The sequence below is a fragment of the Urocampus carinirostris genome, chromosome 11 (assembly GCF_059441175.1).
Source record: "Urocampus carinirostris isolate Australia breed hairy pipefish chromosome 11, RoL_Ucar_1.0, whole genome shotgun sequence".
Classification (NCBI taxonomy): Eukaryota; Metazoa; Chordata; class Actinopteri; order Syngnathiformes; family Syngnathidae; genus Urocampus; species Urocampus carinirostris.
Genome location: NC_142359.1, coordinates 23644993 through 23660346, shown reverse-complemented (window position 1 = coordinate 23660346; position 15354 = coordinate 23644993). Strand labels below are relative to the sequence as shown.

General features: G+C 40.7%; 2 protein-coding genes and 1 long non-coding RNA gene across 6 annotated transcripts in view; 1 reads left to right on the top strand and 2 right to left on the bottom strand.

The window, feature by feature from the left end:
* Positions 1–2017, bottom strand: part of saxo6 (stabilizer of axonemal microtubules 6) — a 20675-nt gene extending 18658 nt beyond the window's left edge. For all 3 annotated transcript variants that reach the window (XM_088346616.1, XM_088346618.1, XM_088346617.1), the window contains exons 1-4: positions 1977–2017; positions 1801–1873; positions 192–279; positions 27–110 (exon numbers count right to left, since the gene is read on the bottom strand). In XM_088346616.1, the coding sequence (XP_088202742.1) occupies positions 27–110; positions 192–279; positions 1801–1873; positions 1977–2017 (286 nt within the window). The remainder of the gene's footprint in view (positions 1–26; positions 111–191; positions 280–1800; positions 1874–1976) is intronic.
* Positions 1207–8130, top strand: LOC148356838 (uncharacterized). Its single transcript, XR_015851941.1, has 4 exons — positions 1207–1241; positions 2465–2587; positions 3310–7546; positions 7865–8130. It is a non-coding gene; the product is annotated as an uncharacterized LOC148356838 (long non-coding RNA).
* On the bottom strand, positions 4303–15354 carry LOC148356837 (ras-related protein Rap-1b). Of its 2 annotated transcripts, none has more exons than XM_088346619.1 (8): positions 15027–15354; positions 11526–11595; positions 11330–11398; positions 8627–8683; positions 8402–8542; positions 7355–7498; positions 7171–7266; positions 4303–5966 (listed from the first exon to the last, which is right to left on the bottom strand). In XM_088346619.1, exons 2-7 carry the CDS (start codon positions 11580–11582, stop codon positions 7180–7182), a joined length of 555 nt encoding a protein of 184 aa, XP_088202745.1. In that variant the 5' UTR covers positions 11583–11595; positions 15027–15354; the 3' UTR covers positions 4303–5966; positions 7171–7179. The 2 variants fall into 2 exon arrangements, with proteins under 2 accessions (XP_088202745.1, XP_088202746.1); XM_088346620.1 differs by lacking the exon at positions 15027–15354 and adding an exon at positions 14679–14842.

Below are 15354 nucleotides of genomic sequence, written 5' to 3'. Positions count from 1 at the left end.
GGTAACCTGGAATCTATGGTTTAAACCTGCGGGGGGCGCCACAGTGTGAGTCGATGGACCAGCAGGACTGGGAGACCCCTCATGATTAAAATAGTCTTCTCTGCTCCTGTCTAAATGGGTAAAAAAGAACAAGAAAAGTCATCTAACATATGTCATCTTTACACAGTGGTTTGGTCCAGTCGGGCACAAACCTGTGTTTTGCGCACGGCGTCGGGGCAATGAGACACCTCGCTGAGGTGAAACACTTCTAGAACGTTCATTATTCCTCTGGAATTCCCTCTGAGAGACCACATTCACAATATGTATGCAGGTGAAAATGTTCTTGGTCACCAGTCAGGTTCTAGGATTTTCCCATCCACTACTTTAAATGGGGTTTGATTGAAACAGAGCAATTTCTGGCTGAAAAATACATTTCCATTCATATTCTAGAACAGTGATTCTCAACCTTTTTCATTAATGTACCCCCAGTTGAATCTTTTTATAACTAAGGAAAAAAACAACTGGGGATCTTTGGCATAATAATAATAATAATGATAATAATCATCATCATCATCATCTTGTCCTACCAGTTCTCCTAGTAAGTTAAAATGAGCTAAATTATTTGCAATTGAACACAAATGAATACACAGCAAATGTATTTCTATTACTGTACTTGTTTTACTAGTTCAAAAAGTAATATATATTTAAAATCAGCTAACCGCTTTCATATAGTATCTCGTTTAAAAAAAAAAAATCCACAAGTAAAAAAGGAATGAGCAAAATCATCAGACAACGTTGCTCATTTTAAAGATTATTTTTCTGGTAAAATAAAACACAAATGCTTACTTTGAATGGACACTGTTTGAACTCTAGATGTCCGTGTATTGTGTAGTGCAAGGGTTGGCAATCCAAAATGTTGAAACAGCCATATTGGATCAACAAAGGAAAATGAAAACACACATTTGCAGCTGCAAAGAATTAAAAGCTTTATATAATGCTTACATGGAAGGCAACACATACTGCATAAGTATACTATATATATCTTTATGTAGTGGAAAATTGTTGTTTTCCTATAGAGAGCCAAAGAGTCACACACGACTCCAAAGACACTTGTTGACCCCCTGGTGTAGCGCTACAAAGCACAAAGAATAATAAAATCCATAGACACTCAAAGTGACCAAAGTGGGCCATTTTACCGGTACATCTCATTCACTTGGCCAGCCTTATCAGACTTCTCCAGCATGCAGGCATACGGGTTTTGGGTAAGATGATCGACAATCATGTCAGCTCCCTCTTGATCAGGCTCATGTTATAAAAGATAACTTTAAAAAAAATCATCATTTATATGATGGTTCGTGTGTTTTTGCTAATTATCCAAATCAATATTGCATTTTTAATCAATAGACCACGGTAAATATGTTTATGGTGAAGTTTTGCAAGTAGAAAGGACCCAAGGAGGGAACCAAGTACTGTGATCTTGGACTAGTGCTACTTTTGATCAATTATTTTTAAAACCACTGCCACCAGGGAAACTAGCTCCTCTGTTTGGAACCCCTGTACAAGAATATGCAGTAAGATGCTAGCGAAATTGAACTGGGACTACAGACTAAGGACGGGGTCATAGCCCCATTCACTTCAGGTCTGGTATCCTAGAGAATACCAGACTAGTGGGCGCTGTCAGTCAAATGCAATCTCAGTGCACAATAAAATACAATACTACACAAGTCTCTAAAAGTCAAAAATGGTGAAAGAAACCCAAGCAGACTTTTGGGAGCTTAAAGCCAGCTAGTTAGCTCATGCTAACAACTATGCTAATTTTACCGTGTCAGTCATGACGTTTCCGGCGACAAGGGATCGTGTTGTTGGGTAGTCCTGCTCACCGTGGCAACCACAACTTGTTGTTTTCAGTGTTGGAGTCGAAATAGAAGACAACTATGTCGTTAACAATAAAACAAAATGCAACAACAAGTCGTAGTGGCGTGACGTGAAGGGCTCACCTTTTACAGAAAGACGCCGCTGTTGCCATGGCAGCAGACATGTACGCGCCTGCGCAGACACTCCCAGAAGAGACGAGTTTTTAATCCGTTTGAGGAAGAACTACAATTGTGTCAATTGCATACCTGTCAACTTCACCCAATTCCCCTTATTAAGCGAGAATAAACCTTACAAACACAACTCCCATCAAGACAGACTATGAAGAATAAAATGAGAATCTGTGTAAAAGTTTATTCCATTAACCAAATAAACAACACAAACAATTCGTTCATCATTTTTAATAGTGTATTCCCCGCTTGCAGTAAATGTAGTGTCTTATTCTACACAGCAATATGTTTAAAAAGATGAACAAAATCATGTACAGAAATTGTTATATGGCTTGCACAATTTGAAATGATCAAAAAATAAGAATGTGCAAGTTGAGAGGTATGCTATCATCAATCTACAACTGCGACCAACTGTATTTGTGTTCTGTTATACCGGGGGTCAGCAACCTGTGGCTTTATTGCCGCATGCAGCTCTTCAGCACTGTCCTATGGCTCCATGGAGTTTTGTCAAAAATGCTTGGAAATGGAAACAGATGAGGGAAGGAAACACAAGTTTTAAAAAAATGGTTTGTATAGAGCACAAACAACACACTTTCAAGTATGAATACCTTCCTGTTTGATTAAAAAAAGGCCTGTTTTTTGTAATTACAGTCATATTTTTTGTTTTTCAGTGTATTATGGTTCTTTCCTTGTATTGCAGTATTTAATATGCATACTAATTAATGTACTCCATTTATAATGTGTTTCAGTTTTTTAAGGACAGCACTCATGTTGATTACTATACATAAATAGTGGATTGTACTTTGAGCGTTGTACCATATCTCTTTCATACCTGTCGTTGCATATGTTTTCCCAGGGTTTTACACATTTATAGATAGTTTCATATTGTATACGCCGTATAGCAATTTTTGTACGGGAAGTTTTTTTCTTAAAACAAAAAAAACAATAAAACATAAAGGAAAATGGTTGTTTAAATGTTAGACCAATCTTGTCTTGCCCATTTCAGCTCCAATCCACATTGTCTCAGTAGTTCGTATCAGATGACAAGTTCATCATAGATTCATAATATTTTCACGGTATTCTACACAAAGGTAAGATTTTCAGCGTAGCCCTGACATAAATCTCTGGCCGGGTCGGCTTAAAATGTCAATCATTATATTCGGTGGTGTAACAATAGTGTGGTTTGCACTAATCTGTGGTTTGTGAAGCCCTTTGAGACTCTTTGTGATTAAGGGCTATACAAATAAACATGACTTGACTTGTCTCTCTGCCTCTTTCTCTCTTAAAGTGCTGCGCAAGATTCTAAAGGATGCACTACAGCTGTGGCTTATGTCCCAATTTTCAACCTATCAAACGGCCGGAAGACCTTGAAAGGTTTCCGTCAACACTGAAAACTCAGTCAAGGATAGAATATTGGAGGTTAATGTGACCTCTGCAGGTACGGAAACACAAATTATGTGAAATTCTTGCGTCACATGTGTTTTTTAACAAAATACAGGTTTTGATTTGTTGTCACAAATGACCTCTCTTCCTCCCGTCACAAATACAAAATTTCTGGTTTGCTTTGAGCTCAACCCTGCAAGTTACTAGGTCGGGCTCTGCTTGGGTTGGGTTGGATTTTTTAGGCCCTATCTCACCTCTGATTTTACACTGTCTGGCTACGGGTAAATAGGTGCCACGTTGTATTTTAAGTGTTTTCTATTGCTTAATAACGGGAATTGTAAAACGGGGAATTGTTCGTGCCAACTGCGTCACTACGCATCATGTATGATATCGTATGCATCACGTGAGAGTCACGATGTCAGATTGCTGTTAAAAATTGGCACCAATTTTATTCAATTAAGGCTTTTGAAGTTGACTTTACATTTGGCTTCAAGGCCCACAAACGCCCATTATCAACAGAACACACGCACGCGGGCGCACACACGGCCAAAACACAAAACATGGCCGGGCTCCATTGATCAACCTGCAAAACAACAAAAGTGCATCAAATAATCTTTAGCCAAGCTTTGCCTTGCGTGCCAACTTCATGGCACCGTCCCAGGGTAAGGGAGATCTTTTTTTTAAATGCTTCAGTGGCGCTCTCTTGTGGCCACACGAGGACTGATGTGATCTTGTCGTTTACTGCGCCGCCTGGAGACCAATCGGACTCTTGGCGGGGCATGCTACATTGCATACTTTTGTATACACACAAACACACATCTACCCACTGTCACACAACTATGACACCCACATACGCCCCCCTTCCAAAAAACCCACATGCAAACAAACAAACAACCAGTTAAAGACTTAAAAGGCTTTTAGTGGCTTGAACAATCTCCTTTCCATCAACACTGAGGTTAAGCATCAACACAAACGACACTAAAGGCCGAGAGTAAAAGCAGCACAACAATCACACAATCTCATCCTTTTTCAAGATCAACAAAACCTCTCCGGTGTGTGCCTAGAGTATACTTAATGTCCATAAACATGTCACGACATGTTAATACAATCTGGACTCACATGCACACACGCATTTGACACAAACACACAGCATAGTGGACCAGTGTGAATCTGCTGTCCAAAGGCAATAATATCCGAAACAGGAAACGGTGGTAGCAGCAGCAGCAGCAGCAGCAGCAGCAGCAGCAGATCTAGGTTCTAACTTGATAATGACATAAAGCCACACATTGATTTTGGCAGACATTAGTGTGTTCGCTAATGTGTGGCCAAAACACCATATTTTCCAGACTTAGGCGCACCGCTATGAAGCGCACAGGTACACTGCAATGATTGATCAATAGAAATCAAAACGCTAATGAAAATCGCAAATCATTGTATGCAATGGGAATCGAACCTATGACATGGCGTGAGACTGAAGACACATACCCACTTATCTAACGTTAGAGAATGGGAAAAACGGCAACTTTAAACACAAAGTATGATTCATAATCTGGTACCTAAGAGTTGTTTCCCTTGTCATTTTTGCATTTATCTGTCTCTTTCAGGACTATTTTTTTCATTTTCCAACATTCGTTTCTGACACCAGGAGTAAAAATAGTGGGGTAATGTGATAAAATCGAATGTAGTGGTCTAATGCTCATGTTTCTGTCCTCCGCCTCGATATTGTTTTGATTTTCGTTGCATATAATGTTTTGCAATTTTGGTAGGCTGCGTTTTTCGGCACCATAATTGCACTAATATATACCGTTGTGCAACCGTTTTGCACACGGACAAATACGGCAGCCCTTACTTTAAATTGAATGCGCCTTATAGTCTGGTGCGCCTTCTATATGAAAAAATTATGCCTATTTTTGGGGGGTGTGCGCTTTGTGATTCGGACAGTCAATGTTTCTGTAGTGACATTTTCAACTTTAAAGGCAGTTTAAAAAACGGAAAACATGCCGGTAATAGTGACGCATGCACAAATGCTACACACAGGCTAACCTTATAGCAGCTAATATTGCCATTAAGGGACAGTCGTTATTCTTTTTGTAACACGTTCATAATAACCAGATTTGCTGTTTCCTGATGAGTTAATGGCAAAATCTGCTGCTGCTAGTGCTGCCCCCTCCCAGTAAAAAAATCCTAACAGGCAAAGTAATCAAAATGTCAAAAACCTTTTACAACCAGAGCGCACACACACATACATGCACACGCATGCAAACACATACACACAGTCAGCCATCTTGGCAGTGACATCATCACTTTGCGCCTCTGGTCTGAATGAAAAAGAGAAGAAGAAGAGAGCATGATGGGAACCGGCAACCCATCGTGATCACGACAGTCTTGACGTTTGGATTCCAAGGCAACGGGGGGATCCTGGAATGATGGCAGGTGTGGTTGTCATGGTTACAAACTCCAGACTTGATGACGATCATATAGTCGGGCAGAGGCGAGGCAAGTCGGAAGATGTCCTCTGATTGGTTGCTTGGTTGATGTTGGTTAGGTGAGCTTGGCTGCAGACTGGACACAGTGTGGAAGTGAGTGAGTGGTGTGATACCCAATCAGTAACAAATCTTAAAGGTATTCTCTATTTCTAAAACATGCAAAACGTGAAACAAAAATACGCAGTGATCAGCCGGGAACCAACAAAGAAAAAAAGCTACGAAGACAAACGCAAACGGGCACGGCAAAATAGGCCCTTGGCGAGCTGGCCAAAGAACACACTATTTGCAGCCTACCGGGATCAAAACAAAACCAAAAAGCCTTCGGCAGCCCCACTAACAGGAAACTAGCTGGAAAAAATTATACCGCCTGTAACACATGTGGCAAAAAGCCACAATCGCCTACCCCCAGGAAAAATAAGTGGTATGCAATCGCTGTTAACTATCATCGTGGATTGTTTCAGAGCCGGCTCACATGTTGTGTAAATGGGATTCACCATTTTGTGTTCCTTCAAAGACGTCACAGTTCTAGAGGAAACCATCCAGATCGGTCAACTTAGATATTAAACATTTGAAGTCCCCTGGGGTGTGAATATTTTGCAACTTATTCGCATAATTGTGGGGAGGAACACTACACGTACGGTGCCTAATTGAAAACAAAAATGTGATCTTTGGTAATACTTTTAAGCCCAAGCCAGAGTCAGGCAAATTTCAGCCCGGGTCTGGCCTAGAATATCAATCTTTACGTTCGTGTCGGGCTGCACTTCTCTCTCACACTCTAACAATAAATATATGTTCCAAAAATGTATACCAAAATGATGCGTGGATACAAAAAAAAAAGGAAAAAAAAAAATCACCTTTGATGACTTGTTATTGTTCTTTGTTTCTCTGCCTCTTGATTTCTCGGCCGCGCTAGGTTCTTAAAGACGCCCAATTCTTAACCCGTCAAAATGATGGACAACCTCTACATTTTCCTATCAACTCCTAAAATAATCCACCAATCTTGTCAAATAGATAATGTAACCTCTGCAGATACAGAAATATGAAATATGTAAATGTTTATACGGTTTTGTTTAAGTCAAGACTTTGTTACAAAATACAGGGTTTCATTCTCTATTCGTAGATCACCACCCCTCCTCCTATTTCCTCACTAAAAATATAAAACTGGCTCGGTCGTGCAAATCGAGCGGATTGGTTAAGCTTCGGCTGTGTCGAGTTTTAATACCGGCGGGCCCCGGTCGGATTTTTTCAGGTGCCATTTTAACTCTAATACCAATACCCACCTGCAATCATTACAGGAGCTGACATGTGGACTTTTTACGAGCTCTTCCAGGGACTGGACTCTTCCTATTGATCTGTCTCACCAGATCATAAAAAATCTGTACACAAAAATGCACACGCACAAACACACACAATGTAAGAAGACAAGGCAAAGGAATGGATTCACGCGATGCGTCGAGTGCTCACCTCGTTGACGTTAATCTTGCTTTTAGCGGATGTTTCGAGGAAAGCGCAGGAATTCCACTGGCGAGCGAGGCCCACGCCCGACTCTTTGGCGACCACACGTTCCACCTCCAGGTCACACTTGTTGCCCACCAGGATCATGGGGACCTGGAAGTCCACAAGAACAAACCAGCTAAGTCAGCGTCTTGAGTTAGGGTGCGTTTAAAGCAGGGGGCACACAACTTTTTAAGGCTGAAAGGAATTTTTTTTCGTTATTGGTTAGCGGGAGGGCTACTAGTTTGATATGCATTTCTAAATAACATGGTTTTACCATGTCATTACCAATTATTATAGGTTAAATTAGTATCAGTCAACCACTTAGCATTAAGCCTGATAGAAATCAAAGGTCGAAGAAAATCACATTGACGATTTATATTTAAAACCAGTCTGCAGGCTACTAAGGTGGTCTTAGGAGGCTACCTGCGGGCACCACATTGGAGATTTCTGGTCTAACGTTAGCTTTTTTCTGCCCAGTCTGAAGGACATTGGGCGGATTGTGATACAGCAACAGAGCCAACAATATCATAAAGGAATCCTCTCACCCCGGTCACCGCATCTTTGACCTGTTGCCCTCTGGTAGGTGCTACAGGTTCCTTAAAAAAAGACTTACACGCTCAGAGACAGTTTCTTCCCCAGGGCCATCACCATCCTTAAAAGGCGAGTAAGATTGTGAAAAGTATATCTTGACAGTTATATTAAAAAGTGGGTTTGCTGCTAAAAGTAATTGCTCTACTGTACATTTCATTGCACTATTATTCCAAAATAAAATTGCACTTGCAACCTCTGCTGTCTCCAAGAACTATGTTGTAATATTGTAAATATTTTTGCTCTCTTCAGTCTGTATTAAAGGTTTATCTTGTTTATCCTGGATTTTGATGCCTAATCTCATTGCAGGCAATGTGCACTACATTGTTAAAATGACAATAACGACTATTGTATTCTACACAAGATTTGGTTTCAAACTACGTTTTTAGATTGTATCCAAAACGGTAAATATGAGTACATGTTTACATCATCTGTATCTTTAACGCGCAGGATTTGCTCTCTGAGGTCCTGAAGGTCATTGAAGGTTGACTGAGCCGTGATGGAGTAAACCAAAGCAAAGCCCTGTCCGTTCTTCATGTAGAGGTCACGCATAGCTGTGAACTGCTCCTGGAACACACAGAGACAATAATGTCACCTCTTGTTCCTAAAGTGACCATCAATGCAAATTTTCTGACCCCCAAAAAAACTTACTGTGCCTGCCGTGTCCAAGATTTCCAACATACATTGCTGGCAATCCACTTCCACTTGCTGAACACACACAAGAAAAGCACAATTAAGATAATTAAAAGAAAGAAGAATATTTTCTCTATTAAAAAGGTGGTGTCCACAACTGGAAAGTCTGCTTCTCTCCACGCCATATCGTGGCTTAAAATCATGATCGTATCCTCAGTCAACTAATGCCTCAAAATGAACTCCCTTTTTCGTTTATTTTTGGGCTTGGGTGGTCGTTTGGATTGTATTTGAAACAGGTATTTTCTTACTTTTAGCATTTTTAGGCTACACGGTTTTAACCATGCCCAGATGAGTTCTAAGAGTTATTTTGCTTTTTCACATCGGGCCAATTTTCTTTTACCTTACTTATAGCAAAGTTGTTTGGGGCGGAACACATTGGGAAGGAGGAATGGGGGAGTTACTTCATGCTAGTCCCCACATTTTTTGTTTCCATTTGTTGATTTAGCATGTAAATGGTGAAAGTAAGAAAAGGCTTGTTTTAAGTACAGTCCAAACCTTAAGAAAGATGAAAAAAGAAGACTTTTTTGAGTTTTAAGAGTGCACCTGATTATAAACCACACCTGGTACATTTTTAAAGGAAAAAAATATTTTGTAGCCCTGCGACTGGCTGGTTAAGTGTGTCCCCTGCCCACTGCCCGAAGATGGCTGGGATAGGCTCCAGCACCCTGCGACCCTACTGAGGATAAGTGGTGCAGATAATGGATGGAAGATGGAATATTTTGTACATACATAAGCCGCACCTGACTATAAGCTGCACGTGCAGAGATTTAAACATATTTACAAAGAAAGGCCGTACACAGAAAGAGTTTTAGTAATATATGATAACTTAACCACTTAACGTTCCGACGGTGGGCTGTTGGACTTTTGATCAACAAATATGTGTCAGTACGATGTCACCAGCCCTTGAAATACGTCATGCCACATGTCATTGGAAAGCTTAAACTCTTGGGTTTCAAGATGTGATTCCAAAATATACCCATCAGAGAAACATTACGATTAGTCTGAAACAATACACCCGAAAATTTTAAAGCCGGCCTAACTCATTGTTACGTCTTCTGGCCGTCTTCAATTTCTTTGAATGTCCACGAAAATGGCTTTGTTACATCAAAGACAATAGAATCCAACCGCGTAAAATATTTACTCCAAAACACACGATGATGCTGACAGACAAATAGGAATCCGCCTTCAATCTTTCTGCTTCGTTGGACGTTGCTTTTGCCACATTATTTCTTTTTATAGATAAACAGACTTGTAAAATTATTCCAAATATGGTAGTTAGCACTCCCCTTTCGATTGACACCTTTTCCATGATAAGAGTCTGTTCATGCTAGTTTTATTTAAGCACAAATCACAAAGTTATATTAACATTGTGTCGTCTCCGACACATATATTCCACCTGTCTCACCCATACCCTTGCAGTTTGGGCGCCCCAGGCGGCCGTAAGAATACAAAAATGCATAAATTAGCCGCATCATTGAATAGGCCGCAAGGTTAAAAGTTTGCAACAAAAGTCGCGGCTGATAGTCCGAAATTCACGGTACTTGCGTGAGCCTCATAAGTAGGAGAGCTGGGATGGGCTCCAGCACCCCCGCGACTCTAATGAGGATAAGTGGTGCAGAAAATGGATGGATAATTTTTGACTCCATTTTCATATATTAGGATTTAAAATTCAAAAATGGCAATAAAGTAATCCCTTGCTGTATTACAGTTTACTTACTGGGGTTTTGCTACTTTGCGGATTTTCATCGTGCATTGTGGTTTGCATTCTGTTTGGCTAAACAGTCGCTCCACCCCTTTTCTGATTGTGCTTGCCTATCAATGACATGGTCTAAGTTGTACACATATGCAAAACAGCTTGATGAACCTACGTTATATATGCACAAATCTTTTTCAACCCGAATTCTCTCTAAAAGCTATCATTTTGACAAAACATGCTGAACTGACAATAAGCCTTTCTATCGCCAACAAAGTTCGACTTCTCGACCCACTAAACTTGCTCTGGAGCAGCATGCAGATCTTTGGCGGGCCCTAATGGCCCAATGTAACGTTTTTTTAAATGTTTGATAATGGAAAAACCATACGGTTTCTGTGGAAAGGCAAACAAGACACATTATTATCATTGCCCAACAAATATAGATGGATACAGAATGTGATTTCTTCCTTATAAGGTTTATATACGGCGTTTTTGTTGGGAGGGTCCAATATGGCTTTTTGGTTGCCAACTGGAGAGTAAATGCGGTTTTCCATAATGTCCACATGACGGTGACTGTGTATCATGTCAAGTAAAGTGGATCATGTCCTTAATCGAAAACAAATGAGCAAAGTACATTACTTTTATTTGTTGAACAAATACTTGAACCTGTAAATTGTGTATGTTCTTTAGTTTCAATGGATTATGAAGTTACTTTGCAGGTTTTGACTAACCCTAACCCAAAAAACAAAGGATTACTGTAATCCAGCCTAAATTGACAGTGTGAATTTGTTCTTGTCTAGTGTTTTCAATAGTGAGCTTTATTTTCACGACTGTGGCGAAGAAAGAAAGAACAGGAAATCATTTTGACAACTAAGCAGGAGATTGCAGCTGCAAGTAAAAACGTTCTCAATTCTGTACAGCTCCTTCAAGTGTGTTATTCATAATGGTGATGCATTCATAGGTCTTACCTTCCTGTAGGAATCTTCTATCGTAGGGTCATACTTCTCCACAAAGATCCCTTGCACAAACTGGACTGTCTGTATACACAAGACACAGATACAGATACATCAAAATAAATTAAGTGTCGCTATGCCTTATATACTAGCTTGCATGTGTGTGCACGCTGGTACAAGTGAATAGGATACAATAAAAAATGTTTCTTACCAGAGCAGACTTGCCAACGCCGCCCGATCCCAAAACCACCAGTTTGTATTCTCGCATCTTGACTTTATCTCTACGCAAAAAAGAACAAAAACGAATATGTTAATATGTAGGTTACGTTTTCACAGCTGGAGATGATGTCACGAGTGTGTAATCCATTTGTTGTCGTGTTAAGTTAATATGGGATGTGTATGCATGTCAAGTCACGTTTATTTGTATAGCCCTTAATCACAAGATGTCTCAAAGGGCTGCGCAGACCACAGATGATTATCACACCATCCCCTGATCTAAAACCTACATGAGGGCAAGGAAAAACTCAAAAACCTCAATGTGAGCAAAATAAAGAAACCTTGTAAAGGGACTGCATGTGCACGTGTGTTTTTGTGTGTTTGTGCATCTGTGAGCGTGTTTATGCATGCGTGTGCATACCAGTCATGCCAAGTATTTCGTTTGCTGAAACGAGTCAGAACTTGATGATTCGCACACGATGCTTCGATGAGTGTTGCTGTGGTGATAAGTGTGTAGATTTTTCGTAATAACAACGCTTTCGTGGATCGGAAAGTTTATAATTTCAGATTTAGGAATTTGTGAGAGAGTCATAAATGTGGGGATCTGTGGCGTCAATGGAAGAACAAAACTGAGTGGCAACAAGTTGTTTGAACCATAAATGCCTCACAAATTACCACAATAAAGCCACTTTAATTCCAATAAACATACTTGTAGAAAATGAGAAAATGTACAATTTCCCCACAGATCCCAAAAACATACCGGTAATTGCAATTAAGTAGTTGTACCCTGAAATCCTCTGTATCGCAAATTCACACAGTTATGCGTAGTTCCTGAATGCATCATTATGCCTGTGTTGGACAGTTAAAGGGACAGTGTGTATTACTTGACCACTAGATGTTGCTATATTTCACAGACTTCAAAGTCAGGATGGTTTTCTAGAGCCCTTGAGATGATTTATTCACCAGCAATTGCATTTTTTTTTAACCTTACATGAATATCCCATGAAGGAAGTGTTTTTGGTTAATAAATGTTTGCTATTTCTTCATCCATCCATCCATTATCTGCAACGCTTATCCTCAGCAGGGTCGCGGGGGTGGTGGAGCCCATCCCAGCTATCTTCGGGCTGTGGGCAGGGGACACCCTGAACTGGTTGCCAGCCAGTCGCAGGGCACACAGGGACAGACAATTCACTCGCTCATTCACACCTAGGGACAATTTGGACCGGCCATTTCTTGGATTGTGGGAGGAAACCGGAGTGCCCGGAGGAAACCCACACAAGCACAGGGAGAACATGCAAACTCCACACGGGAGATTCGATCTCATGACCTCAGAACTGTGCCGCACACGCGCTAACCACTGCGCCGCTGTGCTGCCCGTTTGCTATTTCTGTTCCTGAATAGTAGCAGTTTCTTCCTTTCCATTTTCATGTTTTGGAATATATTTGTCATATTTTCAGCAAGGTCAATTACATTCACTCGACATGTTGCCGTAGTGCAGGGGTTAACCCATTCGCCTAACACGCAACAGGTACCCGGTTCAAGACCGGGTGGAAACATATGTTTTCCTGGAGAGGGTTGGGCACCACTAGGCTGTACTTGTCTCAAACACACAACAGGAAATTGTGCCTCTAGTGGTTAAGGGATCCAACCAACCACACTATATACATAATTAAAAAAATATATATGCTGTCAGTCTGGCCCTTGGCTTGTAGTTTTTATTTTTATTCAGCCCTCAGTCTATTTGACTTTGACATCCCTGCTGGAATATAACCTGAATCTGAAAACAAGTTCTAAAAAGCACAAGGAAGAATACAAACTATGAAGACTTAAAGTGACAAAACTGCACCATTTGCTTATGTATAGTTTTTTTTTTTGGAACCTGTAGAGGAAGATGGTTGACAATTATGTCAGTTCCCTCATCATGTTATGTAAAAACAAATGCAAATTTCACAACTAAGGAGTGTTTCAAAATTGCATGTTTGTATCATAGTTTATGTATTTTTGCTTGTTTTTTAAACCAATATTGTTTTTTTGTTTTTTTTTTTTAAATGAATGAAGATTTTGAATTAAACTCTGTTAACCGCCAGGGTTGTTAAGTCACCACTTCCTGTATTGTGCCCTGGGCAAGTACCGCCTGGCGGAGACCATCCCTAGGACGTTTTTTGGTAGGGGGTTTGCTCCCCAAGACAAAATACATAGTACTGGTTTCCAGGGTTACCAGTAGCAGGAGAAGCCACCTGACCTGACTCAGCTACATTTTAAAAGCACATTGTGAATCACAACATCTTCTGCAATTTGGCACTTGCTCCTTCACTCATTAAGGCATATACAACCCTTCTTCCGCCACCAACACAATGCCGAAAGAAAAAAACAAAAAAAACGGAAATCGGATACGACGGCACGGAGTACAAGGACATGTAATTTCTCCCTTGTGATATTCTGATATTCATCCTTCAGTACGTAATCACATCCAAGCCGTATTCACAACTATAAAATAAAATACTAAAATCAGGAGGTCAGCTTGGTTGTATGCCACCAGTAACGAGGCGTGGCTTAGAAAGGAAAAACAATATCAATGGGGCCAACGTGAGCACAGAATTTACAGTGCACGAGTGCAGAATTTTGTTTGTTTTTTAATTTGTAAATTAGTTTTGCAACACGCCATTTCTGGAGAGAAAAAAGGAGAGGAAATAAAAGTATTCGACTGGTTAGAAGAAAAAGATGATATGGATATGGAGTACCTCAACCGTACAAGCTGTGAAATATGAAAAAGTATACAGTAATTTGTGACTAGACATTTAGAGGAACATGCTACTTTTGGGTGTCAGTAATTTTGGTGTGAGTGACGCAATTAATTTTAAAACGAAGTAACTAGTTACTGTAACGCATTACTTTTTTTAGTATCGTGCCCAAAAGTGTTGAGGACAGATGGCTGCTTTTAGAAATTATAAGGGTTTGGCCCTACAGTCCCTGAATGCCTCATAATGTAGTTGAACCCTGAACGCCTCACGTCACATACACATCCTACTAGGTGGGGTTTGTCAATACTCACAGAATGTGCGAGGACAGCGTGACAGTAAACACAACACTAAACTAGGACATAGCTTGACAAACATAAAGAGCGACTATTCAAACAGACAGAAGTTACCGCAAATATGACAGAAGTTCCTGTTCAGCCACGGCCACCCCTCCGACAGGGCCCGTTGAATGTGAAAAGCGAGCAGGCCGCCATCACGTCAAAAAAGAAAAGTATAACCCGGGCAACATCCTGTCTGCCTGTCCTGCCGTTCGTCAGTCCGTCTGTCTTCAGCGACTCGCTTCCGCAAAGCGGTCGAAGCACACCTCGGCCTGCCCCCCCACCCAATCCACCCCGACAACCCCCCTAGGAACCCAACCCAGAAGAACTGTCTGTCACAAGTGGTCGGGATGCAAAGTGACACAAACGAAAGGCAAAAGTGAAAAAAGGCATGGAGGCAAAAGTAATAGAGAGCCTCACCGTCATCCAGCCGTCGGCAGCGCGTCTCTCTCTCTCCTGTTCTCCGTCAGCGTCGCTCCACCGCGAGCCGCTCCCTCCTCGTACCAAGTCAAGTCGACGAGAGGAAGACGAACGCGGAAGTCCGGTTTTGCATTTCAAAACAAGATGAGTAAAGGAAGTTATTTTATTTTAGTTAACCGTTTAAAACAATTTGGTTAAGAAGCATATATGTAAAGGCAATTCCAATTATCTTTTTTGAAAGTATACCAGACAATTAAAAAACGCTTTAATAAAGTCGCGCACACAGAGGTTCAACACGTAATGTTGAAGCCACACCCAAACGGAAAGA

Excerpts from the sequence above, each read along its gene's own strand:
- LOC148356837 (XM_088346619.1), bottom strand. The coding sequence starts at position 11,582 with ATGCGAGAATACAAACTGGTGGTTTTGGGATCGGGCGGCGTTGGCAAG. Across the intron at positions 8,684-11,329 it reads TAGAAGATTCCTACAGGAAG|CAAGTGGAAGTGGATTGCCA; the intron begins GTAAGACCTATG and ends GTGTGTGTTCAG. Across the intron at positions 7,499-8,401 it reads GCGTTAAAGATACAGATGAT|GTCCCCATGATCCTGGTGGG; the intron begins GTAAACATGTAC and ends GTGGACTTCCAG.